Source organism: Halichoerus grypus, chromosome 2 (genome assembly GCF_964656455.1).
Source record: "Halichoerus grypus chromosome 2, mHalGry1.hap1.1, whole genome shotgun sequence".
NCBI lineage: Eukaryota > Metazoa > Chordata > Mammalia > Carnivora > Phocidae > Halichoerus > Halichoerus grypus.
In genome coordinates, this window is record NC_135713.1 from 177,326,692 (window position 1) to 177,352,324 (window position 25,633).

At 47.8% G+C, this 25,633-nt stretch overlaps 2 protein-coding genes across 2 annotated transcripts; both read right to left on the minus strand.

The window, feature by feature from the left end:
- Nucleotides 1-11,943: 11,943 nt before the first annotated feature.
- Nucleotides 11,944-12,885, minus strand: LOC118538336 (olfactory receptor 4D2). Its single transcript, XM_036096265.2, has one exon. It carries the CDS (start codon nucleotides 12,883-12,885, stop codon nucleotides 11,944-11,946), a length of 942 nt encoding a protein of 313 aa, XP_035952158.2.
- Nucleotides 12,886-24,482: 11,597 nt separating this feature from the next.
- Nucleotides 24,483-25,424, minus strand: LOC144380922 (olfactory receptor 4D2). The gene has a single exon (XM_078066371.1). The coding sequence runs from the start codon at nucleotides 25,422-25,424 to the stop codon at nucleotides 24,483-24,485; it is 942 nt and encodes a 313-aa protein (XP_077922497.1).
- Between the last annotated feature and the right edge of the window lie 209 nt (nucleotides 25,425-25,633).

The window sequence follows — 25,633 nt, forward strand, 5'->3', positions numbered from 1 at the left end:
ACTAGTTGTATGGTCTTGGGCAAGGCACTTTCCCTCTCCAGGCCTCAGTTTCCACATCCCTAAAATGGGACTTGGACCAGACGGTTGGAAAGGCTCCTCTCCTCACTAACTGGGCAGAAACTGGGTCTGCCTTACTCTTCTATCTCCCCAGACACCTCAGCTCAAGGCCGGGTGTTCAGTAGGTGCTCAATAAATGTTTATTGAGTGCACGAATGATGTCAGGTCAGTGATTTGGCCTCTCCCCCTTGCTCCCTTTCTTTGCCAGCTCTCTCCAAGATGCGGGAGAGGACGAGGCGATGGCTGAAGCAGGGCTGAGCCGGGAAAATTAAGGGGCTGCATCAGGGGGCCACTGGGGACCCAGTGAGATGTCACAAGGAAAGTGCCCGCAGAGCGATGGGCCTGTGGGCCTTGGCTCCGCCCCATCCTATCCCACCCGCAGAGCAGGTGCCGGCTCACCCCACCCCGTCCCATCCCACCCCCGGTGCCCCACAGCCTGCCTGTCCTTGCTCCAGCTCTGGGGCCATCCCTCCCTCAGTGCCCAGCGCACCTGCTCCGAGCCCCCGTGTCCCCCGCCCTCCACAGCCCCCGCCTCCCACCCCAGCGCCCCCCGCCGCGGCAGCCGTTGCCCTTGGGACACCCCTTCAGCAATGTCTTTCACAAGCTCCAGTTGAGGGCCTGGGCCCTACTGATCTTATCTCCCTTTCTTCAGCAGGTGCCCCTCTGCTGTGACAAGGCAGCCTAGAAGGAAAGCCACTGTGTCTGGCTAAAAGCGCTCGGAGTGCCTGTTGCTGACCCCCTGCATGGCCTGGGGTAAAGCACACTGCTCCTTGGGCCTCAGCTTCCTTGCCTGTGAGATGGGGACAGTGAGCCTCGGGAAGGAGAGATGCTGAAGATGGGAGAGTGCTCCTCAAATGCGCCTCACCCCCCCCCACCCGCAGGGGGTCAGCAGCCGCAGGAGACTGGCAGCCAGGGTGGGCGGAGGTAGCCCAGGTTGCCCTGTCTCCAGGATCCCCCCTAAAGAGGACTCGGAGTGAGTTCCGCTCTCCCCCCAGAGAGGACTCTAATTCTTGAGCAGTTGTGAGTTGTCCCAGGGTCTGCCATAGCCGTGGGCTGCCGTGGGTTCCTGGAGAAGCTCAGGACAGAACCTGCACTCTAGACCCAGCCCTGCCATGTTGGCGGGTCTCTGGGGGATTTGGCCCATTGACTGCTGGGGGTGGGGATGAGACGCAAGCAGATGGGAAGGGACCACCGAGGGGCCCTGTACAAGCAGTCGGTAGAGGGCAGGTTCCCATGGGGCACGGCCACGGCTGGGCTGGCAGGCAGACGTTCAGGCAAGGAGACCAAAGGTAGTCTACTCTGGGGTTCTCCTGCCCCTTCGGCCTGCTTCCTGCCACCCTCCGGCAGGACCCTGCCTCTAAGCTCCAGACAGCCAACCCTCCATGGACGACTGCCCCCATGCCTCTGCCCTCTGCTTCCAGACCTCTCTGACTCTGCAGGGAGGCTCCCTCTGAGGACCACAGCACTGTGCACTTAGGAGCTCACTGACCATCATGCACTTGGACCAGCTGCTCAACCTCCGAGCCGGCTTCTTCACTGTCAAATGGAGGTCATTGCTGTGTCTACCCTACAGGAATCTGTATAAAATGCCACCACAGTGCCTGGCACTCAGCAGGTGCTCAGTACTGCTGAGTAGGCCTTGTTGTTCGGCCTCCACGTCGCTTCCTTTATCAAGCTCACTCCAGGCTGTCCCACAAGGGGAGTGACTACCCTCAGGGTGAAGGCAGGAGGCAGTGAATATAAGGGCGTTGTGGCCCATCCAGGCCAGGGCACCTGGAAGGAAGGGAAGAGAGGGAGGGAGGGAGGGTGGCGGGCCTCAGGTTTGTTCAGACGCTGGCTCTCTGGGCCCTCCTCCTCCTGTCAGTCGGCATTCCAGCTGCCAGGGCTGGAGCCGCGGGAAACCCAGGGGACTGACAGTGATGGAGGGAGAAGCCCTCCAGGGGGTCCCCAGCTTGGGGACCTGCACCCTTCTCCTGCTGTGACCTTCACTGGGAGGCAGGCCGGGCCCCGTGGGATCCTTGCCAGGTCACACAGTGGTTTGCTTTGACGTGTGCTGTTTTCTGCGGTCAGGGCGGAACACACCCGGAGACCAGAAGAGGGCTACGGGCTGGGGCCTGGAGCCCCGCATATTCCCCCCAGGGGCTTTCACGATGCCCACCGGGACCTCACGGGAGGGATTTTAGATTTTCCTTGGGGCTAAGTGTTGCCCAGGGGCAACCTAGAGTATCTGATACTGGGAGCAGACGGTTTTTTGATAGCCTCCCCTTTACATAACAAAATTATTTCCAGTAATACTCATTCAATGAAACAAGTGATGATAATGGTCAGAAAAGAAACGTGTGGATGTTCTCGTATTAAACTTTGTACGTGGAATCATACCAGCAAAGAAATAAAAATAAAATACTAAAATATAAAAAAGGAAAAGAGTATTGGATTAACACTTTTTAATTATGTGACTGTGTTTTAAATAAAGGGGAAAAACTACCCACATATCGGTGGTTTTAATATAATAGTTAATATATTATTACAGTTTCTGTTTTCTTGATTTGTTTTTTAGTTTTAAAATAAACAACTTGAAATTTTAAAAGAAGAATCAATTTCAACGGTAAAGATATTCACATTCAGTAAACTATTCATGTATGAAGTAAAATTTGCACTTTAAAATCATTGTACTTTGCAGTTTACACTGCTTCACTGTTTCAAATTTTAAACACAAATTATAACTCCAGATGGTCACAGAAAATGACAGAATTAAAGGAACTCAAGTTCTGCCTCTTTATCTTTGCAATCACCGTGTTCTCACTGTTGTATCAAACCCACTATTTAAAAGCAAGAATATGCAGCGCAAGCGGGGGGATGGAAGGCGCCAAGTGCAGCCAAAGTAACACCATGACTCTGAACCACCCAGATGAATGCACGTATGCAGCCCAGGGAGCCATGCAGAGCGAGAATTCTCCCGCATGACTTCCAGGGAGAATACAGTGCGATTAAAGGATAAGTAATAAGGATGCATTCATTTGAAGCTTACGCATATTATTATTAAAGCAACCGTAATTGCAGCAATTGTTTAGAATCGAGACCGACAGAAGACATCTTTGGGGAGCAGTGTTTATCACTGACACTGCCTAGCATTGCCTAAGTGGGGCGATCGTTAGGAGCAGTCCGACCCTTTGTCTGTGTTATTAGGACTCTTACATGTCCTACAGACAGCGCACCCCTTCTTTTCTGCACGGAGGTGACCGCGTCCTCTGTCCTGTCCTTGGTACTGGTGCTTTGCCCCTTCCACTTGTCCTTGATAAAAGACAAGTCAGGAGGCTTTCAAGTCCCTCCTCACACACTCCAACTTCGGGTGCCTGGGAGAGGGCGAAGGGGGAGCAGGGGCTCTGAGCACCTGGAGCTGGGGATAGGGCTACTTACGGGCTTCCAGGCCCCGCAGGACCTCTCCAGCCTCCACTCACCCCTCCCCACCTGCTCACCACACCCCAGCCTTGATTTCCCTGATGCTTTCTGGAAGCACTATGTTCTCCCTCACCTCCAGGTCCTTGTAATGTTCCCTTTGCCCAACGCACTTCTACTCAACTGCACAACCCAACTGAGAAAATCACCCCCTCCAGGAAGCTTTCCTTCATCCCTTTCCTGTTCACCCCCCAACACAGTCTGAGTTATATCAGCAGATGCTTTTCTTAGCACATAACAGGCTGTATGGAAGGCACACTGTCACCATGTCCATCTCCTGGGCTGGCCCCTGAGTTCTTTGGGGACCCCAGGCCTGATCTTGTTTACAGTTGTGTATCTAGCACCTTGCACTGGCCGGGCCCATGGCCAGTGCTCAGAAATGTTTGTGGAACATGAGTGAACCGTGCTGTGTCCCGGCTTAACTCCATGAGTCTGCATACCCTCTTCCACCCTGGGAAGGAGGACATGTCCCTCCCCCCCCACCCCATTGGGATCCCCTCTTCCTTCTCCAGGTGGCAGTCTGGCACTCCCAGGAGCCTGACCCTGATAGGCTGGGTAGGCGGGGTTGGGGAACCACCATGGTGATGATGTAGAGCCTTGAGGTGGGCACTGGGTGGGCCCCATGACTATCCCCAGTGTAAGGCTGAGAGGCCAGGAGCCTGCGCGGGGGGCAGTTGGAGTGGATACTGACTGAGGGACGTGAAGACGACAGTCAACTGAGCATGGGGGCCACTTGCCGAGGACATCAGAGTGGGATGCCCCCCAGGATTGGGTGTTTGGGAAGCTTGGCTCCCTGCGTGGGTGACTTCTTCCCTCCAAATGTGGAGTCCAGAACTCGCTGCTGGGGATGTGCCAGGCTCTTTCCAGGCTGTGGTCCGCTTGGACCTCAGAGGCTGGGGAGCCATGCAGGAGAGCTCTTCTCTGAAAGGGAAATGGGCAAAATGAGAGTCCAAGACTGAGCCACACAGGAGGGAAGGATTTGTTTGAGACCCACCAAAAAGACAGCCTGGGGTGACGGGAGGAGATGAGGCTGGAGGAGACTGGGAATAAGGGGGCCAGAGCAAGGGTAGAGGTATCCTGTGGGTCAGCCCCTCAACTGCTCTCCCTCCCTCCCTGGTGGCCATGGGAGTATGAGGCCCGGGGGGACTTGGCACCACTGGTCATAAGCATTCTGTCCCCTCTGCAGACTCGTCTTAGCCCTCCATACAGCCTCTCCTAAGGAAAGGAGCCCCTGGGCTCACACCGTCAGGCTCCTGCCCCCTTTCCCCCGCCTCCTAGAGCCCCATCTCCTCTCTCTATTCCTTGCCCTCTAAACCCACTGGCTTTCAGCTCCTACAACAGGCCTGTGTCCACCTACTGCGGGTTTCAACCATAAAGGCCCTTCTCCTTCTGTGCCTGGTGTCTCCTATTGACCCTCCAGGACCCTACAGGGAGCCTCGCCTGCCCCAGCCTCACCGGCCAGGACTCAGATGGCTGGGTTTTCCTGTTTCCTGCTCTTATAGTTCCTTTCATAAAACTTAACATCGTTATAACTATATATGTATTTTTGTGGTTGGATCTGATGAAGCTCCAGCTCCCTACAGGTCTGCATGTGCCTGTCCTATCGCTCACTGTCGCCACGGCCCGACTGCAGTGCGGTAAGGCCTTAACAAGGGTTTGTGGAAGGGCGGCATCCGCTGTGGCCTCGCCGGTCCCAGCTCTTGGGCCAGGGAATGGATCTGTGCCTTTTCATCGTTTAGGACCCGGTGCCCCTGGTCAGCGGCACTGAGCCCCCGGGGCTGGGCCAGCTCTGGGTTGGTGGATGCTGTTGTAGGCCTGGCCCTGCCAGGTTGAGGCCCAGACCCTGGACCACAAGGGAGCCTTCCCTCCCTGGCTTCTTTTAGCTGCAATACCCCAGAACCTTCCTGTCCCCCCTCCCCTGGCCATCTCGAAACCTCAAGATTCTGCAACCACTTTCATAAGAACCGTCCTCCAGCCTCGGTGGAACTGCTGGCCACAGGCCTGATTGGATCTCTTTATCTGCTCAGCTCCAACGGCCCCCATGGAGACAGCAGGGGCCTGCTGAGCCTGCTCCTGTTCCCGGGGGTTTCTGGGAATGGGCTCCTTGGCCCTATTCTCATGATAAGAACACTGAGGTCTGCAGGGAGCAGGGGCTTGGCTCAAACTGCAGTGACTCCACACTGTGCCCGAGGCCAGGGCAGGCCAGGAGTGTGTGCACATCTGTGCACCAGAGCTGACGACTCTCCTGAGCAAGGCTGGAAAAAACTTAACTGTGGGGCCTCGGAGAGCTGGCCTGGAAGCCCAGCACCACATTGGCTCTGTGACCTTGAGTAAGGGCTTGACCTCTCTGATCTGCTAGTCAGCAATGAGGGGGAATGTTCAGAAGGCAGGAGCAATCTCTGGTGAGCACTCGAGAGATGCGCGGGTCCAGACTGGGGGGTCCGCTGAGGGCAAGCACCCCTCCCTTCTCCCCCTTCCCACCTGGGCATTCTGTGGGAGCCGGACCTCGCCTCCTCTGTCGGACTGGCTGCTCCCAGGGGCAGGGACCGGGGGCAGGGGAAGGTTTATGGGCTTGCAGACAAAGCAGCAATATAGTGAGTGAGAGGGGCTCAGTGGGGCACAGGACCCACAGGGCACTGCTGCTTGTGGGGTAACTGAGGCCAAGCAGGACCCGTTCCAGAGGGAGCCCGCCAGCCGGCTCAACGGGATTTATTGTCCTTGTCCTTTGCCAGCCTGGACTCTGTGCTTTACTCTGCTCACCTGGGTCCTCGCTGCAACCCTATGAGGCAGGGGCTGCCCCCCTGAGACCTTGGTTTTATTGTTGAGGTAGAGTGAAAACTTGTCATGGTCTTGGAGCCAGGGAGGGGATCTCAACCTGGGTCTTACTCGACAAGCTGCCTCCTTCTCCCCCAAGCTCCCAAAGGTACAGATGGGACAGACTGGGAAGGTGACCTGGGCTTGAGCACGCAAAGGCAGGCCTGGTGGCCTCTGAGTAGGACTTAGGGCAGTCTGACAGGCCACCCTGGTGGTACTCTCTAGGCTCCCTGCTGGGAGAGGCTGCTGTGGTGGCTGCCCCAGCTTGGGGCGGGGGTGGGGGGGAATGGAAGCCACTCTGGGGCAAGGGGGGACAGGGAGGAGCACAGGAAGGGGTAAGGGTTGGGCCCCAGAGCCTGACCTCAGCCCCCTTGGCCTCACACTCTGAATAAAATCCTCAGTCTCTCCACAAGAAAGGGCCCACACTGATCTGTCTTTGCATCCTGGCATCTCAATATATCTAGAAAGAATAAATGCCTGAAGGCTGTAGAAATTTAGACACCCTGTTGAACAAATAGTCTCTTGCCTGGGACACTTACAATTTAGGAGTTTTAAAAATGCGAACAATGACTTGAGTGGTGCCTGGCTGGCTCAGTGGTAGAGCGGCCAACTCTTGACCTCGGGGTTGTGAGTTCAAGCCCCATGCTGGGTGTAGAGACTATCAAAAAAAAAAAAAAAAAAGATAAAAAAAGTGCAAACAAGGACTTGAAAGATTGTGCAGCTCTTACCCCTACCCTCCCGGTCACAGCCTCCCCAGCATCTCTGGTGGGGGTGATGAGCTTGGGGTTGGCCCCAGCCCCGCCCCTGCACAGGAAGTGGCTGGACCCAGCGCCCTGCCTACGGGGCAGAAAGCCTCCTAGCCGGGCCCTTTGTGCTAGGTGAGGGTCGCTCTCTCTCTCTTTACTCTTCCTGTCCGACCCCCACAGTGCAGTCTTCTGGTGCTGTCATGAAAAGAGTGAGGCTCCTCCCCTCAGGGCACAGTAGCCAAGCATGAAGGTGCTACTATTTGATGCCTCCTTTAGCCCTCAGAGCCCGAGTGGGCTCTTCCGAGTCTGCCACTGGTGTTGGGCTTGGCAAGGACAGGTCTTGGCTTTCGTTATATCCATCTGGGCAGCGATGACAGTTCTGAATGCAATCAGGCCTTGTGGCCTCCAATACACAATGGGCAGTGGGAATATTCCAGAAGAGATGGAGCCACATGCTCCCTCAATTCTCCTCCTGACACAGCCCTATCGCTGAGGGCTTGTTGGGTTGGTGGATGCACTCCAGAAAGAGAAGGTCAGAGAAGTCTGTTGTCAAGGACCAATATTTACAATAGTATTGTTTCCTTTATTCTTTCAACAAATACTTGTGGAGAGCCTTCACATTCTAGGTCCTGTGCAAGGCACTGGGGTTATGGGGGTGAGGCATCTAACAGGCATCTAACAGAGGAGAGACATGAAACAAACATTGCCCCCTGCAGGTCTGAGGGAGGAAAAGCCCTAGGTACATCCCATGTAAATGGGAAAGTGTACTCCTATATCCTCACGTTAGGAGACTTGCCCAAGGTAACAGCTAGTTAACGCAAGAACTTGAACTTGAATCCAGGTCTTTTTTCTCCACGTCGAATTTTTAACCCCCTATACCAGGTCTGACCTCTATAACTCATTCTTTGCCCGGTAGCCAACATGTCCTTTTTAAAGTATAAATTAGATCATGCTACCACCCCAACCTCCATTCATGCCTTCCAAAGATTCATTGCATTTAGAATAAAATTCAAACTCTCTCCTCAACCAGCTCTTATCTACATATCCGTAGTACTTAAAAATATATCCACAAATTCTTTGACACTCCTCATTCAAAAGATGGAGTTTAATTCCCTCCTTTGAATGTGGGCTGCACTTGGTGGCTCACTTCTAAGAGAATGCAGTAGAAGCAGATGCTCTGTGACTTCTGAGAACAAGTGGTAGAAAGGTTACAACGTCCACCTGGCTCTCTGTCCCGAGACACATGTCCTCGGAACTAGGCTACCATGTTGTGGTAGACCAGTCAACCGCCCCACCTAGCTACCTAGCTGACACCAACATCAACAGCCAGACATGTTGCTTCTTGCCTCGCCCTTGAGTCTTCCAGTGGAGGCCCAAGAAGCAGAGATAGGTTGTCTCTGCCATGGCCTGCCAGAATTCCTGGCCCATGGAACTTGTGAGAGGTAATATAGGACTACTTGTTTAAACTGCTAGGTTTAAGGTTGATTTGTAGATAACTAATACAACATCTTAGAGCTCACCTCCTACCAAAATCCTCTTTGTTCACCACACTCCAGTTACATTCTCTTTTCTTTTCCCTTTGGCCACCAAGTTCATTCTTACCTCAGGACATTTGCACTTGCTGTTTCTTCTATCTGGGATGCTTGCCCATCACCCAGATCTTGGTCTGCCTGGCTCCTCATTATCCAGATCTTTGCTCAAATACCCCCTCCTCAGAGATTCCTTCCCCAACCACATCTTATAATACAGCCCACCTTACCAGTCACATTACCCCATGCATTTCCTTCATAGCTTTTAATCATGAAATCATTTATTTGTCCATCTATTACTTATCTATCTCCTCACACTTCTTCTTTCCTCTTTCCAGCACCTCCTGTGGGGAGGACAAAATAATGGGTCTTTTCCTTATGAGAGTTCTCAATGCAAGGCCGTGGGTCTCCTGGTCTTTGTGGCTTCTCTGTCAATTCAAACCGTAGGGCAAGCCCAGGGGCCTGTGGGCCCATTTCCACATTCTTAGGAGAGGCTTCCTGGACACATTGCCTGAGATGGGAGACATGGCCTCCTCTTTCCCCCCTGGCCTTCACCTCAGCAGTCACCCCATAGCCTTGCTGTTTTTTTTTTTTTTTTAAAGATTATTTATTTATTTATTTGGCAGAGAGATAGAGAGAGAGCACAGGTAGACAGAGCAGCAGGCAGAGGGAGAGGGAGAAGCAGGCTTCCCGCCGAGCAGGGAGCCCGATGTGGGACTTGATCCCAGGACCCTGGGATCATGACCTGAGCCGAAGGCAGACGCTTAACCCACTGAGCCACCCAGGTGCCCTAGCCTTGCTGTTTTATTGACATCAGTACAGAATCAGAGAGAGCATGAGGTCCTCTCTTTCTGCTGCTCACACTCTCCTCCTTCATAAGGACTCTGGTCTTCTCCCCTCTCTAGTTCTAATTCTTTCCCCCACTTTCTCAGGGTCCCCCCCTATATCTCATGCACACCTCACACACACACACACACACACACACACTCACACACACACTCTCCAGGTTCATGAAGGGCAGGGTGGTGGGAATAATCCACCTGGCAGGGAGAATTTTAGCTCTGATATTGTTCAGAGTTGCTCAGGCATGGTACTTATTGAAGCACCTTTAGTCAGTTTTACTCTTTTAAATTCTCCACTGAGAAAGAACCTCTTATGGCCTGCACAGTCACGCTCTGCCCTTTCCTTGTATGCCCCTGCATCCATGAGATGTAGGAGACATGGCCATAGGCGGCTCTCCAGGAAGCATCATTGTCCTTGGTGCCCCAGGTGCTTCCTCTCCCGCTTTCAGCTCTCTCTCCATCCCAGCTCCCTCAGCAACTGCTGATGGTTCCTACTGGATTAGCCACTGCTGCAGCTACATGAGTCTTCACAGGATTACCTGCTTCCTCAGGGTCCTGTCCTTTCTTCCCTTGGGTCAGCCAAAACAAAGTCAGTTTCCCTAAGAACTTAGGGGAAAACAGGACAAGTAGGACAGAAAAACTAAACTGGAAGCACTCAATAAATACTTGTGTAATGGTGTTTAATGGATGAATAAAAACATGAATGTCTAGACATAAATAATTATAAGTTCCTTGGATGGTGTCATTTAAGGAGTACCCTGCTTGTGCCTTTCACGGCAGACACACCTGGGAGGGGAGTCTGTCCACGCACATGCTTCTTCTCTGGGAACAACCCTCACCCACAATTCCTGCTGGAGGGATGTACCTTGATGCCATGCTTATGTCACATGACCTGCACATCACCTCAGCCACATGGGACATGTGGCCCAACCTCAGCCCATCAGGTTATTCTCATAGGGCTTTAGAGTTTGAACCTGAGACACTGAGCCAGTTAACTGCAGAAAGCAGAATGGGAAGGTCTGGTTTTCGGGTTGAGGCTCCCATCTGAGTCATATACAAGATGACTGAGTAAGGACGGAGAGAAGGCAGGAATGAGGAGAGACCAGCTGTGTCTGTCCCGACAGCTTCTTATCCCCACAATCCACAATTTCAGGATTTAGATAAAAGCAGCCAGGGTTGCAGCCCTTTGCAACTGTAACCATAACCCACTTCTTCTCTTCACCTCTGCCGAACAACCTGATCCCAAAGGTCCGGTGTGAGAGTGAAGGAAATACAACAGGTGTGTGGCAATGAGTTCCAGGAAGAGAGGAAGCAAGAGACACCACATGGACGTAAAGACTGAACTGGCAGAAATCAATGTGAGGGAGGGAGAGAAGGGAAAAGGGGTGGGGATAAGAGAAATGAGAGTCAGCACAGTGCTAGAGAGCACTGTCTACACACCAATACTGCAGCAGGTCCCAAATGTATGTTCACAAAAATGAATGAATGAACACATGAACAGATCTTCCCAATCCTATTTGCCAGAAGTGTGGAGTCTGAAAATGGGGATGAGGGGGGCAGGGATAGCCGTAAGTTGTTAGAGCCTTGCAGACATGCCCCTGAATTTATGCTCACCCTCTGTTCTCTGTTTCACTCTTGGGCATGTTGCATGGCCCTCTGGAGCTCAGCCCCCACCCCCTCCAGGCCTCCCTCACTACACTGAGGGATTGCCGCCAAACCCCTCCAAAACACTACACATCTGATGAGAGAAGAAATGTCAGGAAGAAGAATGACAATAATCCTTGCCTAGGTTCTATGTAAGGTTTATAAAATATTCTTCTACATGTTTTGGAATCTTATAACAAATCTGTGAGATTATTGGGACTATGCCAGTGTGGGGAGGAAGAATCCATACATTCAAGAGAGGCCAGGTAGCTGCTCCAAGATCATCAGTCTGGGAACGAATGGGTCAGGGGCTCCCAATTTAGGGCTAAGGCTTCAAGGCCTGTGCTTTCTCTAACACTCTGGACACCGACCAAAAATGGCTGGGAAAACACCTAAACTAGAACTGCTCTCACTGGAAATAGCCTCCTCATAAGAGGAAACTATCCACCAAGAAGAGGAAAAGAAGGGTGTGGCTCTTTGGAGCCATGAGAACGCTTCTCATTGTAGCAGGAGTTTCAGAACTTCAGCATAAACCTAGGCCACCAAAGAGGATTTTCTCCCTTTTCCTAAAAATCTGAGTCAGTTGCTTAGTTTCAAAATCACTCACTTTTTCTTCTTGATAGTCTCCTCGCCCAGAGTGGAGACCAACACAGAACTTGAACTCATTACCCCGAAGATCAAGACCTCAGTTGAGATCACGTCAGATGCTTAACTGACTGGGTCATCCAGGTGCCCAAAACTCATTCACCTCTATGATGACCTCTACAACATATCCACAAGCTATGAAGTCAGCAGATACAGTAGCTTTCCCTCCATTCTACAAATGGAAAACAAAGCCAAGGAGAAGTGACCTACTCATTGTTGCTCCCTTTTACAAACCAGCCAGTGCCTCCCTAGTCTCCTCACTGCTGCCTGCACCTCCTGGTTCCTCAGGGTGTAGATCATGGGGTTGAGCATGGGGGTCATGACCGTGTGGCTGATGGACACAGCCTTGTCCATGGAGAAGGGGGTGAAGGGCCGGGCATAGAGGTAAATGCTTGGAATGAAAACCATAGACACGACGATGATGTGGGTGGTGCAGGTGGAAGCCACCTTCCTCCTTGCCTGCCCAGAGTGGGACCTCAGCATCACCAGGATGACTGAGTAGGAGGTCAGGAGGAGAAAGAACCAGATGACATCTAGCATTCCACTGTTGGAGATCATGAGGAACTCCAGGAGGGAGGTGTCAGTGCAGGCAAGTCTCAGCACTTGTGGGACATCACAGTAGAAGTTATCCAGGATGTTGGGGCCACAGAAAGGCAATGGAAGCATCAGAACCAGTTGGGCAATGGAATGCACAAAGCCTCCTACCCAGCTAGCCACCACCAACCCCACACAGAGCTGAGTGTTCACGATGGTGACATAGTGGAGGGGTCGGGAGATGGCAACAAGGCGGTCATAGGCCATGACCGAGAGGAAGAAGACCATGGCGCCTCCTAGAAAGTGGAAGAAGAAGATCTGGGCCATGCAGCCCTGGTAGGAGATGGTCTTCTTTTCAGAGAGGAAGTCCACCAGCATCTTTGGGGCAGTGACAGAGGAGAAACAGAGGTCTAAGACAGCCAGATTTCGGAGCAGGAAGTACATAGGTGTGTGGAGCCGGGTGTCTGAGGTCACTGTGACCATGATGAGGAAGTTCCCCACTACAGTGGTGGTGTAGACAAATAGGAACACCAGAAACAGGAAAAGCTGGAGCTCTGGAGTCTGGGAGAGTCCTAGGAAGACAAACTCTGATACCCACGTGAGGTTTTTTGACTCCATGGCGTCCTCCCCATACTCCTAAAGAAACTGAACCACAGGCATAAATGCATGAAGTTACTATTTGCCCTTTTAGTGCTCTGGAGCTCAAAACTGAGTTGTCCAGGTCTATATGATGGGTATCCTATGTGTAGACCGTATCACTAGGTGCCGATTAAATGGCTTTGTCTGTAGAGATTTTACAAGTTGGTGCTATAATATACATTCATGAGATATCTTAAAGCCATCCAGAGACATATGCAGCCTGCTTTTTAAAGACTCCCTGTGATATAGTGGTGGGGAGACACTTGGAGTCCAATAGAACATCAGTTAAATTTCAGGTCTTCCATTTTCTTAAGATTTGACCTTGTTTAAGTTTACTTAATCTCTCTAGGTCTGTCTCATTATCTGAAAGTTAGGAATAAAAATACCTTATGGCATTTTCTAAGGGCTTAAGTAGAATGACACATGCAAAGTTTCTAGAACAGTACCTGGAAATAAATGATAATCACTCTCTGGGTTGTCTCCTCCTCTAAAGACATGCTTCCTTCTTCCAGTCTCAAATAAATTTTTCTACCAGTCACTTTTCACACAATATTTAACACATCATGATATTAATGAACTTTTTATGTTGTCTGTTTTCCCTCCACAATCCAACCCTATATGATCCTACCGACATATGTCTTAATTTCACAATATATTTGTGCTCCTCCTTGCCCATCCCTGCTCACAGTCAGTACTTAGTGTTGACTGCGGGATGGGTGAATGGCTACAGGGCGCGTAGTCCAAGTAGAGGAGCCCCTGGACACGGTTGGACGCCTGGGATATCCAATGTTCCCCACCGCCTAGTGTAGGTGTTCCTTTATTTGGTGGGGCTCCCCAGAACATAGGCAACACAAGAAGCAGAGGGATAGGGGACTTTCATTACATTATGGAATAGATGACGAATATATTGTTTGAAGAAGACTCCACTCTTCCAAAAGAACGACAATTTCAGAAGACGGTACTGAATCCCAGGGCAGAAGGGAAAGGAAAATATTGCGGGAATAGTAATGGAAACTGATGAAGAACTAAAGGAAGATGAAGAGGGAGGGAGAGGGAGGAACAGAGCAGGTGAAGGAAGGGGAAACAGGAAGGTGGTGGACGGGGGCGGGGATGGGCAGGGTTCCGCGTGGGGTGGCTTCAGTCTCCCATCCTCTCCCACCTGCCTGTGCAGCCCATTATCTACTAGAGATCTTTCTGTTCTTATCTCCCACATCCATTTGCTTTCCTTACAGTCCACCTTCTGCGCAGCTGTCCCGGAGAACTTTCTCTGCGCAACCCCATGCCTCCCTCCCGTTCTTGCAGTGCGGCACGCTAACTAGCGGTCCTTAGGGGCCAAACATTCGTAGATCCCTTCACAGTGGAAGCACCTACCTGCATGTGTGCAAACGGCACGCACGCAGCGTGTCAGATGGGCTGTGGGCTGTCAAAACAAAGCCTCCGCCTGCCCTTCTCATCAGGGTCTCCGCCTCCGAGGACCACTGGCTCTTTAATGGATTGTAGTTTCTTCAACCTGCCACCTATTTGCTCATTTCCATGTTTGTGTCCTAGAATTCTGTTCGCTACCTTCTCCGCCTTGGAAAATTCTCACTCGGACCTCACCCTTTCTGGCACTCATTTCGCCCATTCTCCCCTGCAGAATTAATTCCCATTTCTTGGGCTTCTTGTAGTATTTTAAGAACACCTCATTTGTAGGCTTATCTTCATTTATTTGTCCCATCTTCTCCCATCAACCAACTACATTGTAATTTCCATATCTTAGTAACCCCGGAACTTGGAACAGCAACTCTGATATGGTGCATGCTCAATAAACGTTGTCAAATTAATGTAGTAATTAGGTAATTGAGGGGCGCCTGGGTAGCTCAGTAGGTCAAGCATCTGCCTTCAGCTCAGTTGGTGATCCCAGGGTGCTGGGATTGAGCCCCGCATCAGGCTCCCTGCTCAGCGGGGAGCCTGTTTCTCCCTCTCCCTCTGCCTGCCGCTCCCCCTGCTTGTGCTCTCCCTCTCCCCCTCTCTCAAATAAGTAAATAAAATCTAAAAAAAAAAAATTAGGTAATTGATTATGTGGAGAGTTTTTGAGTAATGTTACTTGTCCTCTGCCCCTACCTCATAAGGCTGGTTCTATGCCCAGTTGCTAAAATTACTGGGTTTTACATGTAAACTGAAGCCGCCGTTTTAACAGCACATTCCCCCTGAATTACTTCCTGAGGCTCTCCTCACACTTTGGTCACCGTCAAGTCTGTCACCTATTTATTCTGCCCACCCTCCAGCAGGTATTTTCAAGAACCCAATTATTTCTGACCTATCGGCAGGTGAGGAGCCCCTCCGTCACCTCACACGCATCCTCGTGGGCATGACCCTGGGGAAGAGGGCATATCCTCAGGGAGGAACTATTGGATGGGCTCAGGAAGCAGAGCTGGAATGATTCCCACTGGGGGCAAAGGAGCAATGGGAGTTGTTAAAAAGTTGCTAAGTCTTTCAAAACACTATTTGAGAGGTCTGCCTTGAGGGCAAAAAACAAACAGAAACCCTACCAAGGACATTGAGAATTGTAGAGATTCATGAAATATAGGATTAGGAGGCCAAGATGAGAAAGGACAGAGTCTCTTCAAAAGAAGTCAAGGGGTGTCTGGGTGCCTCAGTTAAGCATCTGCCTTCGGCTCAGGCCATGGTCCCACGGGTCCTGGGATCGAGCCCCATTTCAGGCTCCCTGCTCAGCGGGAAGCCTACTTCTCCCTCTCCCACTCCCCAGCTTGTGTTCCCTCTCTCGCTGTCTCTCTCTTTCAAATAAATAAATAAAATCTTAAAAAAAAAAGAGAAGGGGCGCCTGGGTGGCTCAGCTGGTTAAGCGACTGCCTTCGGCTCAGGTCATGATCCTGGAGTCCCGGGATTGAGTCCCACATCGGGCTCCCTGCTCAGCGGGGAGTCTGCTTCTCCCTCTGACCCTCTTCCCTCTCGTGCTCTCTGTCTTTCATTCTCTCGCTCTCAAATAAATAAATAAAATCTTTAAAAAAATAAAATAAATAAATAAATAAAATAAAAAAAAGAAGTCAAATTTCTGGGATTTTTGGAAGGACCCATTTCATAGAACAGTGGTTCACACACTTGAGCATGCATGAGAATCACCTGCAGGGCATGTTGAGACTCAGAAACCCCACACGGAATTTTGATTTAGTAGGTCTTCGGTGGCACCTGAGAACTTGCAATTCTAACAAGTTTTCAAATGATGCTGATGCTGCTTCCCTGGGGCCACAGTTTGAGAACCACTTCAAGTTTGTCTGCACGGCACATGAACTGTTCTCTCTCACAGCATCACCAACACCACTGATTTGATATCTCAAAAAATAATTTTAATTGATCTTAACTTGGGCAAGTCATAGGTGGGAAAATGTTTGTATATGACCTTGGAAACCGAAACCCTGTAAACTTTGTTTCCTATCTGCCAACCAGACCACGAAGTTGATTCCTCATCCATATCCAATTCTACTGGACTATCTGTAAAATTCTAGTGCTCCTTATATATGAGTATTACTCAGTAAGATCTTTCTTTTTCTACAAGGACTAGTAGAGGAAGTGCATACATTTTCTTATTATGGTGAACTGGTGAGAATTGGAATTACCTGGCTTTACAACTTTGGTGTACTATAAAAACTGTGATTTTTTTTTAGAGCTCTCTGTCTACATGTGATTTCCAGGTTGGTTTGAGTTCTTTCAGTGCAAATAGTTATACTTAGCAAAATGAAGTCCCTCTGGCATGTAAAAACACTATGCAAAGCTTTGGTTTCTCCCACATATAAGAGCTATAATTTTTTTCCTTTTTATTAACATATAATGTATTATTTGTTTCAGGGGTACAGGTCTGTGATTCATCAGTCTTATACAATTCACAGTGCTCACCATAGCACATACCCTCCCCAATGTCCATCACCCAGCCACCCCATCCCTCCCACCCCCCTCCACTCCAGCAACCCTCAGTTTCCTGAGATTAAGAGTCTCTTATGGTTTGTCTCCCTCTCTAGTTTTGTCTTGTTTCATTTTTTCCTCTCTTCCCCTATGATCCTCTGTCTTGTTTCTCAAATTCCACATATCGGTGAGATCATATAATTGTTTTTCTCTGATTGACTTATCTCGCTTAGCATAATACCCTCTAGTTCCATCCATGTCGTTGCAAATGGAAGATCTCATTTTTTGATGGCTGCATAATATTCCATTGTACCACATCTTCTTTATCCATTCATCTGTTGATGGACATCTAGGCTCTTTCCATAGTTTGGCTATTGTGGACATTGCTGCTATAAACATTGGGGTGCATGTGCCCCTTCGGATCACTACATTTGTATCTTTGGGGTAAATACCCAGTAGTGCAATTGCTGGGTTGTAGGGTAGCTCTATTATCAACTTTTTGAGGAACCTCCACACTGTTTTCCCAGAGTGGCTCCAAGAAGCTATAGATCTAAAATTCTTCCCAATATTTAGTGCTTGAATCCTTTTTAAAATCCAGCCACTTGTGGGTGCCTAGGTGGCTCAGTCGGTTAAGCATCTGCCTTCGGCTCAGGTTGTGATCCCAGGGTCTTGGGATCAAGTCCTGCATCAGGCTCCTTGCTCAGCAGGGAGTCTGCTTCTCCCTCTGCCTACTGCTTCCCCTGCTTGTGCTCTCTCTCTCTCTCTGTACAAATGATTAAATAAAATGTTTAAAAAAAAAAAAAAAAATCCAGCCACTTGTAAAAATAGCCTGTGTTAATGCCCGGGAAGGCAATAGGTTTTTACCAATTTCATTGACTATCAGATGTCACTAACTGTAACAATGTTAACAATAATTAAATTACTTAGATTAATTCTTTATGATTCTGATTTAGCTCTCAATAAGAAAGCCCATGTATGTTCTAGTTTATATACTTCTCCTCTCAAGGTGCACAAATGTCTGAAAAATGTCTGCTAAACCACATCTCAACCCCAAAGTTGATTCCTCAGTGTGAGATTGTGGATGAGTGATCTGTTTTAAAAAACTGATTGCACTGGGGCTTCTGCGTGGCTCAGTTGGTTAAGTGACAGCCTTCGGCTCAGGTCATGATCCTGGAGTCCCGGGATCGAGTCCTACGTTGGGCTCCCTGCTCAGCGGGGAGTCTGCCTCTCCCTCTGACCCTCCCCCCTCTCATGCTCTCTCTCTCAAATAAATAAATAAATAAATAAAATCTTTAAAAAAAAACAACTGATTGCACTGTGCCTTATTGTTTGGGAGTATTGTAGCTGGCCCACTGTGAAAGTTCAGTAAATGTTTGTTCACGTGAGGGGAAGCTGTCCCTCTTGAAGAGCAGGAGAGCGCAGAGAGCATGTCTGGGTGCACCTCTATGCTCAGTGCTGGGGATACCAAAATAAGACATGCATTTTGCTCTCAACCAACTCACAGTCTAGTGGGGAAAACAGTTGCAGAAACACATAAATGCACTCACTTCAAAGAGGAAACAGCTCTGTCAGGGGGACGCTCCAAGGTTAAAGGGCTGAGCCACTAGCCATGCCTGGGAGAGAGGGGAAAGCTTCTCAGAGGAGGTGACATTTGAACAAAGGGGCGGTTCATGCCTGTGGGCAGAAGTGTGTTTCTGGCAGGAAGAACAGAGGCCCAGAGAAGAAATGGCACAGCATACACTCCAGGAACCCCGAGTGCCTCAGCAAGGCCAGGGCACAGGGCAAGTGGTGGGGGATGAGGGTGGAGAGGAGGCAGGGATCAGACTCTGGAGAGCTTTGAGAAACCAGGTTAATGAATTTAGATTTTATCCTATAGGACCTGAGAAGCCAGTGGAGGACAAGAGCAGGAGAGTGGCCTACAGATGAAGGCCTTTCTGGCCACAGGAGGAGGAGAGATGGGAGGGTGGCGAGAATAGACAGAAGGGGAGCTGCTCCTTTGTTTCTTCACACCCCATCTTGTTTCAGAAAAGACTTAATGAGGGCAGTTGAGGGTCTGGAACTTTGCCTGTGTCCTTGACCCATCCCATCCCAGCTTCAAAAACCTTTAAAGATGTGGGAGGGTGAAGAGAAGAGAGGAAAAGGGAAAGAAGATGGGAGATAAAAAAAGAAAGAGGAGGATAAAAAGGTGATTCAGAAAAACCAGGGAGTCAAAGCCAATGAGCCAGCTGGGACCCATGTCCCAATGATATCAAGACACTGTTTCAGTGACTCTGTGATGCTCTTGGCCTTTCCATCATGAGCCAAGATGGACTCCACGGCTTCAATCATCATGTGTGTCCTCACACACTCTCATTCAAAGGCTGGAAGTGAGGAAAGGGGTGGGGGCAGTTTCTTTCTCCTCCTTCACCTCTTGCCTTTAATCATGGAAGAAAAAATCTTTCTGAGAAGCTCCCCAGCAAACACACTTTTTGTTGTATTTGTCATTTTTGGATCACTTGAACACGTGAGCACTCTTAGCTTTTAAGTGTTCTGGCAAAATGAACACCTATGTTAGGGGACAAACAAGGGGGAAGTGGTTGGGGATGACTGTTGGGTAGGCCCCCAAGAGCAATGCTATGTTCTTATAAACACCTGGGAACAGGAATGAACATAATGGGCCAGAGACAAGAGAATCTTGACAATGATGCAAAGTTTCTCTTAAATAACAAAATTTATTTTTTTATTTTTTTATTTTTTTTTTAAAGATTTTATTTATTTATTTGAGAGAGAGCGAGTACATGAGATGGGGGAGGGTCAGAGGGAGAAGCAGACTCCCTGCTGAGCAGGGAGCCCGATGCGGGACTCGATCCAGGGACTCCAGGATCATGACCTGAGCCGAAGGCAGTCGCTTAACCAACTGAGCCACCCAGGCGCCCAATAACAAAATTTATAATAGCAGAGGTCACGAGCTCAAATGTGAGTAATGTAAATGAGAGAGAGGGAAGTCAGGTAGGAATCTCTGTCTCCAAAGATGTACTGAGGCTCATCACCCACCTCCTCCAGTGCAAAATTCCAGCATCTGAGCCAAAGACAGGAAATTAAGTTTTTTTTCTTTAGGGAAAAAACTTCAGAAAAGTAAGCCTTTATGTGTTGACACTTGGGGGTCCTTCAGCAAATAGCTGCTTCCCACCTGAACCCCTGAAAGGAAGTCTAAAAGCTTTACCTATACATAGAAGTAGCAACTAGCATTATATTGCTTTACTCTTAAATGCAGTTAAACAAAGATCACCAGGAGTTTAAGGAAGACCACCAACACAAAGAGTAAATACAAAATAAATAGAAAAATGAGTGAGAAGAAAACAGAAATGGCCTGGGAAACAGAAGAAAACTTTTTTAAAAATCTCCTGTTTATATAATTAGCATCCTTTGAGAGAAGCAAGCAGATATAATAGCTATAAAATAAGAACAGGACGGGATGGACAAAAGTCACAGAACAAAAAAGAGCTCTCAGAAGTTAAAATATGTTGACAAACATGAAAACTATAACGGAGGAATTGGAAAATAGAGTTGAGAGAATTGTTTCTGAATGTAGACTAAAAACGTAGTCTGAATAGGGCGTCCACAGGATGGGGCCCAGCGTGGGTTGTCAGAGTCTGGGTGTCCCTTCCTGGCAGCTGCCCACTGTGGGCATTCAGGCAAGGTGAGCAGAACGTCCCCAGAGGGAGACGGCTCAGTGTGGGAGGTCAAAGCTTCAAAGGGATGAGAAGTGTTTTCATGCAGAGGTGCAGTCTGACATCAGGTGTTGGAGACTAAGCAGGGCGAGGAGGGTGTCCACATGCGGGATGTTGGAATGTGAGGTTTTGGAGCACGAGTAGGGTAAGAAAGTTGCCTGAGTCAAGGGCTGGCCTGCAGTGGAGTGAGGAAATGGAACTAGTATGGGAGATTGGTTGTATAGAGGGAGATGCATTAAGTAAGTTAGTAAATTAAGGATAAAACGATGTCAGAGAAAATGGCGGAGTGGAGAACTCCAAGGGCCCATCCCTCCACAGAAACTCTGAAAAGATATATATACCAAAGAATAGAATTGAGAGTCCAGGAATAAGTCCATACATTTACGGGCAATTGATTTTCAAAAGACTCTTCAGTGGGGAAAAAATAATCTCTTCAACAAATGGTGCTGGAACAAGTGGATATCCACATGAAAGAAAAAAATTGGACTACTACCTCAGACCATATACAAAAATAAACTCGAAATGGATCAAATATCTAAACGTAAGAGCTAAAGCTATAAAACTCTTAGAAGAAAACTGGAGTAAATCTTCATGACCTTGGATATAGGAATGAGCATGCCCAGCAGCCAGATAGTGACTCCTAAAGGCCATTCCTCAGCAAAAGGAAACAGGACTCTTTAGGGAAAAGCTTGATTCCAGAGCTGGAACAGAAATACAAGATAAGCATGGGCATGTCACTGGGCCAGAAAGTAAGGATGTGCTCAAAGAAAGAAAGGAACACGAAAGCTAGCTAGGAAAGGTTCCAACCGGCCAAATCTGGGGCAAGTTAGTAATAGATTATAACTCAATTGATTTAAAAAAGGAAAATACAAGTCCACACAGATATAAATAAACAAAAGAATAAATTGGAAGTTTGCTAAGGAACCATATATTGACATAGTCTCAAAATACCTGCCCATAAAATATTTACTATTTTTCAAGAGAAAACGATAACGAAGGTGAGAAGCCTAACAAGTAATCAAAGTGATGGCACAGCAGTAATGGGACAAAGAGAAATCATTTGCACCTCGTAAGATGCAATAAGAACACAGCAAGATTTCTGGGATGTCCCTGAAAAAGTCACCGAAATGCATCACCTGAGTCTAATCACCATGAAACATCAGAAAAATCCAAATTAAGGGACATTCTACAAAATCACTGGCCTGTAATCTTTGAAAGTGCCAAGATAACTAAATTCAAGGAGAAGCTCTTCCAGATTCAAGGAGCCTAAAGAGACAGGACAACTAAATGCAACATGCAATTCTGAACCAGATTCTCTTTCCATACAACTTTACTGGGACATTTGGCAAAACTTGAATAGAGGCTGAAGATTGGATTCTAGCAATGTATTGTTATGGCATTAATGTTAATGACTATATGGCAGTATCATAAGAAAATGCATGTTTAAGTATTAAGGAATGGTGGGCATCAGGTTGACTACTTACCCTCAAGCTTTCAGGAAATAAAGTCCTTTATACTACACTGGCAACTATTCTGTAAGTTTGAGATTTTTCAAGAAGTTAAAAAAATTTTTTTTAATATCAAGAGTCAGTTGCTTAACCGACTGAGCCCCCCAGGCACCCCCCCAATTTTTTAAGTTAAAAAAATGTTTATGTTAAAGTAAAAGAAATATATAGAATATCTTTCTGTCCTCTGGGTAAGAAACAATTTTTAAAAATTAGATATCAGTAAGAGTTAATATTAAAACGGAAGACTGATACAACTGACTACGTTAAAATTAACACCACATATAGAGAAGACAGACCACAAGCTGCGAAAAGATATTGCAATGACATAACTGACAATAGACCAGTGACCAAATGATATGAGAATTCTTACATTCACTAGAAAAAGTCAAGAGAAAAATTAACAAAAGGTGTTACTGGGAAAAGTGAATGCAATAAAAACATGGAAAGAAACATTAGGGAGGAGAGAAGTGCAAATTTCTACAGACTACAGAGAAATATTTTTTACCCACTAAACTGGCAAAAAGAAAAAAAACAATATCAACTGTTAGAAAAAAAAAACCAATTGATGGGAACATTTAGACACCTCTTATGAACATGTAATTGGGCACAACAATTTTGGGAAACAATTTGGCCCTCTTTTGTAAAGTTATATCTTTGGATAACTCAAAACTTAGCAATCCCATTACAAGATATATAACCCATAGCTCTTTAACAGGGCAATTGGAGACAAAGAGAGGAATATTGAAAATAGCACTGTTGGCAATAGCAAAAAAAAACCCCCCAACAAACATGGAAACAACCCAAAGAGCTTAAAAATATAATGTTGAGTAAAAAAAAAGCAAATCCCAGAATATTATGTAGAGTAGGATATTTTCATAATGTTCAAAATAAGCAAAACAAAACAATATGCTGATTATGTAAAAATGTGATAAAAGTGTTTTTATAAGCAATAGGATGGCAAATGCAAAATTCAAGAAAATGGTTTCATTGGGGAGGAGTGAGTGAATGTGAGGAAAAGGACCCTCTGGGTAGTAGGTATCAGTTACTGGTAACTTCTATTTCTTGAATTAAATTGTCTTTATAGGAGCTTTCATAATGCTATAATGTTTTATAACTTACATGTATTTTACACATAATCTTTTGTTTGTAACAATTACTACACTACACTGAAAATGTAAAAGGAAATATTCTGAACATTGATGACATTTTCAAATTTGAAGATAAAATAAAAGCATCAAAAAAGGCTGGAAGAAAATAGTTACATGGTTTACCCAATGTTATCTCACATGATTTTTTTATTTGATTCTTATAATAAATGTGGAGTTCGGAGGTCAGATATTAATTTAAGCAAGTTTATTGAAGAAGAAGTCATGAGGCCAAGTGAATCATCCCCAGGTCATCATCAGTTTGGTAAGTGATGGGTTTAAAGATTAACTTTTAAATCTTGTGCTGTTTCCAACAATCCAGACTCACACCAAAACAGAGTATTGGAAAAAGAGGTCAAAATACAGACAATAGATAGCTCTTATGGAGAAATGGTATCATCATAACGGGAAACTGTCCACCAAGAAGGCAGAAATGAGAGTGTGGCTTTCCAGAATGCTTCCATGAGACTACATCTTATTGTCATAAGAGCTCAAATCATCCATCACAAATGAAAATAAGAATATTTTCTTGCAGACATGCCCCTGAATTTATGCTCACCCTCTGTTCTCTGTTTCACTCTTGGGCATGTTGCATGGCCCTCTGGAGCTCAGCCCCCACCCCCTCCAGGCCTCCCTCACTACACTGAGGGATTGCCGCCAAACCCCTCCAAAACACTACGCATCTGATGAGAGAAGAAATGTCAGGAAGAAGAATGACAATAATCCTTGCCTAGGTTCTATGTAAGGTTTATAAAATATTCTTCTACATGTTTTGGAATCTTATAACAAATCTGTGAGATTATTGGGACAGATATTGCTCTATGCTAGTGTGGTGAGGAAGAATCCATACGTTCAAGAGAGGCCAGGTAGCTGCTCCAGGTCACCAGTCTGGGAACAAATGGGTCAGGGGCTCTCAATTTAGGGCTAAGGCTTCAAGGCCTGTGCTTTCTCTAACACTCTGGACACCGACCAAAAGTGGCTGGGAAAACACCTAAACTAGAACTGCTCTCCCTGGGGAAATAGCCTCCTCATAAGAATAAACTATCCACCAAGAAGAGGAAAAGAAGGGTGTGGCTTTCTGGAGCCATGAGAACACTTCTCATTGTAGCAGGAGTTTTAGAACTTCAGCATAAACCTTAGCCACCAAAGAGGACTTTTTCCTTTTTCCTAAAAATCTGAGTCAGTTGCTTAGTTTCGAAACTCAGTCACTTCTATGATGACCTCCACAACATACCCACAAACTATGAAGTCAGCCAATACAGTAGCTTTCCCTCCATTCTACAAATGGAAAACAAAGCCAAGAAGTGACCTACTCATTGTTGCTCCCTTTTACAAACCAGCCGGTGCCTCCCTAGTCTCCTCACTGCTGCCTGCACCTCCTGGTTCCTCAGGGTGTAGATCATGGGGTTGAGCATGGGGGTCATGACCGTGTGGCTGATGGACACAGCCTTGTCCATGGAGAAGGGGGTGAAGGGCCGGGCATAGAGGTAAATGCTTGGAATGAAAACCATAGACACAACGAAGATGTGGGTGGTGCAGGTGGAAGCCACCTTCCTCCTCGCCTGCCCAGAGTGGGACCTCAGCATCACCAAGATGACTGAGTAGGAGGTCAGGAGGAGAAAGAACCAGATGACATCCAGCATTCCACTGTTGGAGATCATGAGGAACTCCAGGAGGGAGGTGTCAGTGCAGGCAAGTCTCAGCACTTGTGGGACGTCACAGTAGAAGTTATCCAGGATGTTGGGGCCACAGAAAGGCAATGGGAGCATCAGAACCAGTTGGGCAATGGAATGCACAAAGCCTCCTACCCAGCTAGCCACCACCAACCCCACACAGAGCTGAGTGTTCACGATGGTGACATAGTGGAGGGGTCGGGAGATGGCAACAAGGCGGTCATAGGCCATGACCGAGAGGAAGAAGACCATGGCGCCTCCTAGAAAGTGGAAGAAGAAGATCTGGGCCATGCAGCCCTGGTAGGAGATGGTCTTCTTTTCAGAGAGGAAGTCCACCAGCATCTTTGGGGCAGTGACAGAGGAGAAACAGAGGTCTAAGACAGCCAGATTTCGGAGCAGGAAGTACATAGGTGTGTGGAGCCGGGTGTCTGAGGTCACTGTGACCATGATGAGGAAGTTCCCCACTACAGTGGTGGTGTAGACAAATAGGAACACCAGAAACAGGAAAAGCTGGAGCTCTGGAGTCTGGGAGAGTCCTAGGAAGACAAACTCTGATACCCACGTGAGGTTTTTTGACTCCATGGCGTCCTCCCCATACTCCTAAAGAAACTGAACCACAGGCATAAATGCATGAAGTTACTATTTGCCCTTTTAGTGCTCTGGAGCTCAAAACTGAGTTGTCCAGGTCTATATGATGGGTATCCTATGTGTAGACCGTATCACTAGGTGCCGATTAAATGGCTTTGTCTGTAGAGATTTTACAAGTTGGTGCTATAATATACATTCATGAG

What these genes read in the sequence shown, in the direction of transcription:
- LOC118538336 (XM_036096265.2), bottom strand. Translation starts at nt 12,885, where the DNA reads ATGGAGTCAAAAAACCTCACGTGGGTATCAGAGTTTGTCTTCCTAGGA.
- LOC144380922 (XM_078066371.1), bottom strand. Translation starts at nt 25,424, where the DNA reads ATGGAGTCAAAAAACCTCACGTGGGTATCAGAGTTTGTCTTCCTAGGA.